The sequence below is a fragment of the Hippocampus guttulatus genome, unplaced genomic scaffold (assembly GCF_054856545.1).
Source record: "Hippocampus guttulatus isolate MCC_2025c unplaced genomic scaffold, RoL_Hgut_1.0 HiC_scaffold_26, whole genome shotgun sequence".
Lineage (NCBI taxonomy): Eukaryota > Metazoa > Chordata > Actinopteri > Syngnathiformes > Syngnathidae > Hippocampus > Hippocampus guttulatus.
In genome coordinates, this window is record NW_028233885.1 from 697,069 (window position 1) to 703,023 (window position 5,955).

Consider the following 5,955-nt stretch of genomic DNA (forward strand, 5'->3'; position numbering starts at 1 on the left):
CTTTGATAGCATCCATGAATTTGGCAGCACAACCTCTGACCAGCGGGATCACGCAAGCGACACGAAAACACAAAAAGAAAAATATACCAACAATCGTCTCCTGCCTCCCGACATTGAATCCCATGGGGCAAGTCACTCCTTCTGTGGGCCTGTGTGCCCACCGTGACTTCTCTTAGGCCCATAAGGATGATGCCGATGATGCTGATGGTGCATCGGCAACGCTTGACTGCCCTTCCGGTGGTCTTTCGGCGGCACGCAAGGTCAGCGCACTTGGACTTAGGTGCTGATTCTCCTTCCTGGGACTGGCGTCGCTAGGCCCCTCAACCTCAAACCGAAGGAGCTTGCACTGCGACTGGTGGATCCAGCCATCGCGTCCTTCGATCTTGACCGCAGTTTTTGTTGCTGCAATCACTTGGGAGGGGCCATTCCAGCGTTCACTGTCCCAGAGAAGTCTTTTCAGCACTTTGAGGAAATTCTGATCACCACTCCGGACCTGGCGAGTCTGTGGAGCAGAACACTCTGGCAAGTCATTGTGCCTATGCATCTCTTTCTGATCAAATAGACTTTTAGTCTCTCTCATTGTCTCAATGAGCCTGGCTTTGACAGTTCCATTAATGCATTCCACAAATCCAGCCGATTGCGGGTGGTACGCACAGTGTCGCTCCAAATCAGTGTCCAACAATTCGCCCAATGCTTTCATGACAGTTCCTGAATCATCGTGAGCGCTCGAAGACAGTTCAACCCATTTTGAAAACACATCAACAATGACAAGACAGTATCGTTTCCCTTGTGTTTGGTTCAAACAGATTACACAACATCTCCAATTTTTTTTTGAAATATGCATAAACCCATGTGTATGATAATATTGGTGCACCTGTGTTATCATCGCTATCATCCCCCCTGTTGACACATGTGACAAGCCATGTGTCAACCTCGCGGCGCACTCGAAGAGAGAGATTGGAAGCCAACGTTTCCCGCCTTCCAATTTCTCTATCCCTGCGTCATCTGGTTGTGCTCTCTTATTTGTCCAATATTTTCGTTCTGTGTGAGGTGCAAAAATTTGTCTTGATTTCAAATCATCCTGTGTTGTGTCCTGTGCCTCTATTGCTAGTACGTCACGTGTTACTGCAATTTGTCAGCTGAAATGAACGGCCGGAGTAGTCATCACTTTCCAATTGATGTATTGACGCACCCAGCCATCCTGTGTTTCCTCGCACCCCGGATTGGCGGGGGAGGGGTTCCACAGGTGGTTTGGAACGGAGCTCGCAAGGTTATTCATATTTCTCCACTCACATTGCTCCGGTTTGCCGAGCGGTATGTAAATGTGTTGCCCTTGTGAGAGGAGGGGCTTGACCGCCCTTCCTACCCGCGCTGTGGCGAAACACCACTGATCTTTCCAATACACGTGCTCAATAACGATACCCTGGGGTTGCAGGCCCAGAAAAACTTTAGTGTAGTCAGGGTCTGGTCCTGGTGTCTGCTTACGTCTGATAGTCACGTGCAGGTTGTTCGCCGTTTGCACGTTACCTCCTGGCTTTAATTTGGTACCTGCCAATCGAACTAGACATTCGGAACTCCGAGTTACGTCATCGTTCGGTAAATCGAGTGTCCAAAAATAGCGAGCATCATGTTGACTGTTCCCCATGCGGGCTTCAATCTGGCCCTTGTGATTTACGATGGTGTAAATCTCGAGTTGCGTTTGAGCATCCCGTCCCAATAAATTATGTGGACAGCGAGAATTTAGCGCGGCTTCGACGAGTGCCTTCCGATTTGGGTCTGTGGGGGAAGTAATGGTTACTGTTTGCAATAACGTCAGGGGCTGCACGGAGCCGTGTGCTCCTTTCATGCGAATTTTGCCATCGCTTGGCTTCACAGTATCGCGATCCCAACGACCGAGAACAGTGATATCGGCGCCCGTGTCAACAAGGAAGACGGTCGGGATTCCTTCAACCAACAACGTCATTTCCGGTTTAGTTATGGACGAGGTTTCACATCTCAGCAGGTAGTTTTCTGTGTCGAAAACATGATTGCTACCGGCTAAGATGTCACCCTCGTCCTCACTTGAGGCGGGCGATTCAAACAAAGGCGCAGAGGCCTTTATCGCTGTCATAGCTACCTCCTCTTTTTTATTCCGTATCGTTTGTAAATCCTCCTCATCTGATGAGGAGGTCCCCGTGCTACCATCACGCTCCCGCACGCGCCTGTCCTTCCGCTGTTGTCTACATTCTTTCACCATGTGACCCTTTTGCCCACAAAGAAAACATCTGCCTTCAACAAAACGTTTTTGGTCCCTAGGGGTTAATTTGAAGGGAGCAAACGACCGTATTTGTTTATTACCTTTATAAGGAAGACCCGGGGTTTTCCCGTGTGCGTGTGGGTTTTTTGCGGCGTAATAAATGTTGGTCACGTGACTCTCATTCTTCATTTTCTTGTTCTCGAGTCGTTCGTAATTCCGTGCGTAATTCAAAACCTCATCGATCGGACATGTTGGCCAATTCAAATTATGTCTTTTAACATATTGGGTAACATCAGGATGTGCTTGGTTTAGCAAATGCTGTTTTAAATGCGAATTGAACAAGTCTGACTGTGTCTCAGGGATACCGCCGTGTATTTTGAACACTATTCGCAGACGATGGAAAAAATCGTCCGTAGTTTCGTCAGCCTTTTGGATGCATGTGGCAATTTGTTTTGGATCTTGCGTCCGCTCGTATGCCTTGGCGCAACGTTCCATAATTTGGTCAAGGGGTCCCCCTACCTGCGTGAGTTCATCATAGCACAGATAACCTCCCGCAGCTTTCCTACCATTAAAGTTGCCCACAACTGCGCCAAACTTGGAACTGGTAGTTAATGAGAGCAATTTCAAAAGTTCACTCGCGGTAAGCCTGTGACTGTGGACTAAATCGGATAGTTCCCTTACGAACTCGTCCGGATCGTCCTTCGGTTTTGGAAGTGACGCGGCGATGTCTCGAAATTCGGCTGGCGTCCATGGTCTATATACGTACAGCGATTTGTCGTTCGTCGACGGCATTTGAACCATAGGGAACGCTTGGAAAGGGTACCAGTCGAATCTAGACTCATACGAATTATGCTCTAGCGAGGTGGATGGGTCGAGGGTCCGCCTCCACTCACCCACCGTGCCTTTGGAGCGCGTTTCGTGTTGATGTCCATGGTTTGGACCATCCTGCGATTTGACCGGGTTCTCTAGACTCCAATTCTGTGCGGTAGTTTGATCGAGGGGTGTTATGGGGGCTTGGTTAGTTCCCCAGGGCGGAGGGGGTACCGAATTCTTTTCTCTCGTAGTTTGCGATTGTGGGGGGAAGGCCGGGTACAACTCCCCCGAAACGGCGGCCGCTGGAGCGGCTGAGGGTTGCGTTGCAGCAGCCGCTGCAATTAAATCCTCATCCAGCCTCTGACGTGTGTCTTTCGCCTTTTTCACCCGTATTCGTTTGGCCCTTTCAACGAGTGTTTTACACTTGTACCATTGTTTACCGTGTTCATTATTTTTCCGCTTTTCTTTGTCTTTCAGCGATAATTTGCCCAACACCGTTTCCAATTCATCGCAATCATTAACGTCTCCCGAGAATCCGTATTTCTTTTTCCACTTTTTCACGAATCGCGTTGACCCTCTGCAGTCAATTTCAGCTAATCGTGTGTTTTCAATGATCGCCTCTACATCGTAACGTGCTGTTGTCTGCTGTGTTCCGCTCAATCGCCAACAACCCGAGGACTTCCGTGTCGCCATGTTGCCTAGCAACAGCTGGAAGCGTTTAGAGGTATTTTACAAAAAGAAAAAAAAATCGCGATCTAGATCTGGGTCGTCACCCGAAAACAAACGGTACGTGCCCGCGCCGGAGTTTATATGGGTTACGTTACCACAATAGTGTGTTCACCAATCACACTCACGCACTAACACAAACCGATACGCGCAATATACGCATACAACGTTAGATGCAACACACGCCGAGGTGGTCAACCTCCGCAGGAAGACAAAGCTTCCTTACCGTTTTCGCTTAGCGAGAAACGATATCTAAATGAGCCGATGCTCTCACAGATGCGCTTGGGCTCTGTGTCCCGGGAATCTAATTTCCCCCGTACCGCTAACCACGAAACGGTACTCGAGCTAGCCTACTCCGTTTTCGGCGTTAACTCGTCTAATTCCGTCATTCAGTGGAGATAACCGACTACGCAACGGCTTCTCCACCACGCCGACTGACCTTATTTTTCCGACAATTGTCCCGATGCCGAGCTGAACCCAGGTTCGTTGGATGATGGCGCTTGCTTGCTCCTCACGGTGTCCGGTGCGGGGCTGGCTCCTCCTGGAAAAGTCTCCACGAGGTCTGGTCGGCTTCGGAGGCGCAAAACACGCGATCAGCCACGGATCGTCCACCGGAGGAAATCGGAGAGTCCAACAAAAAGCTCAAATCCGTTCGAACAAGCACATCATCCTGCCGACAACGCCAAGTTTCTGTCAGAGATTTTCTCGGACAAAGTTAAAGAAATGACTCGGCACACAGGAAAATTGTCTTCAATATCGGCGGGAGCGGATCTCTGAGAGCGAACGACGGTTAGTTGCTCCGCGATCACACTCTCAGTCCCGCCACCGCGAGTTCGACATTTTATTGTAACATATGCAAAATACAAGAAAAACACTGCCCCCGATGTTTGCATGCCGCACCCCGGTCCGGCTCCTCGGTAGTGATTGGTTACCTGTTTTTCCAACTTGAACCACCAGTACATTGGCGCCTTTTCTGGCTGGTCTACATCGAATTAGCATGTTGTAGACTTTGCGGATGGTCAATGTCGTCTGGGCGCGACGGGTGTTCTCAACTCGTCTTTTGTTGCTCAACCGCTGTTCCCGAATTATTCATTCCCCTTTTGTGACCGAGTGTCGCCTTCTCCCCTGTGGTTGTCCACCTGTATTGACGTGCTAATTGTGGACTTCAACAGTCCCCCGGCCAGATGTGTGCAGGCATTTGGGGGTGCTGGATACGCACCCAAACGCTTCGATGTGCCCAAATTAAATGAAACTTTAAACATGATACAATTTTGCTCATAGATTCCTCTAACACACCTAAACCAAAGGACTTATGCACACACTTCAACATGTATTTAGTTCAGGATGACATCCTGAAGCCCATATGAGCATTAATTTGTCTACACAACTCATTCCTATGAAGATACATTCAAACTCACAAAACGTGCTCAACTCGGGCTGAAAATGCATTTAAAGCAATAAAAACTCAAATTCAGTGTCACACCTAAACCAAAGGACTTATGCACACACTTCAACATGTATTTAGTTCAGGATGACATCCTGAAGCCCATATGAGCATTAATTTGTCTACACAACTCATTCCTATGAAGATACATTCAAACTCACAAAACGTGCTCAACTCGGGCTGAAAATGCATTTAAAGCAATAAAAACTCAAATTGAGTGCCACGCCTAAACCAAAGGACTTATGCACACACTTCAACATGTATTTTGTTCAGGATGACCCCCTGAAGCCCATATGAGCATTAATTTGACTACACAACTCATTCCTATGAAGATACATTCAAACTCACAAAATGTGCTCAGCTCGGGCTGAAAATGCATTTAAAGCAATAAAAACTCAAATTGAGTGTCACGCCTAAACCAAAGGACTTATGCACACACTTCAACATGTATTTTGTTCAGGATGACCACCTAACGCCTAAATGAGCATTAATTTGACCACACAACTCATTCCTATGAAGATACATTCAAAGTCAGAAAGCGCGCTCAGCTCGGGCTGAAAATGCATTTAAAGCAATAAAAACTCAAATTGAGTGTCACGCCTAAACCAAAGGACTTATGCACACACTTCAACATGTATTTTGTTCAGGATGACCTCCTGAAGCCTAAATCAGCAATAATTTGACCACACAACTCATTCCTATGAAGATACATTCAAAGTCAGAAAGTGCGCTCAGC

The 5,955-nt window shown here is 47.8% G+C and overlaps 1 protein-coding gene across 1 annotated transcript; it reads right to left on the reverse strand.

Annotated features, from left to right (window-relative positions):
• Positions 1–498: 498 nt before the first annotated feature.
• On the reverse strand, positions 499–2,323 carry LOC147185304 (uncharacterized). Its single transcript, XM_086104624.1, has one exon. It carries the CDS (start codon positions 2,234–2,236, stop codon positions 1,136–1,138), a length of 1,101 nt encoding a protein of 366 aa, XP_085960750.1. The 5' UTR covers positions 2,237–2,323; the 3' UTR covers positions 499–1,135.
• Positions 2,324–5,955: the final 3,632 nt, after the last annotated feature.

Excerpts from the sequence above, each read along its gene's own strand:
- LOC147185304 (XM_086104624.1), bottom strand. The coding sequence starts at position 2,236 with ATGGTGAAAGAATGTAGACAACAGCGGAAGGACAGGCGCGTGCGGGAG.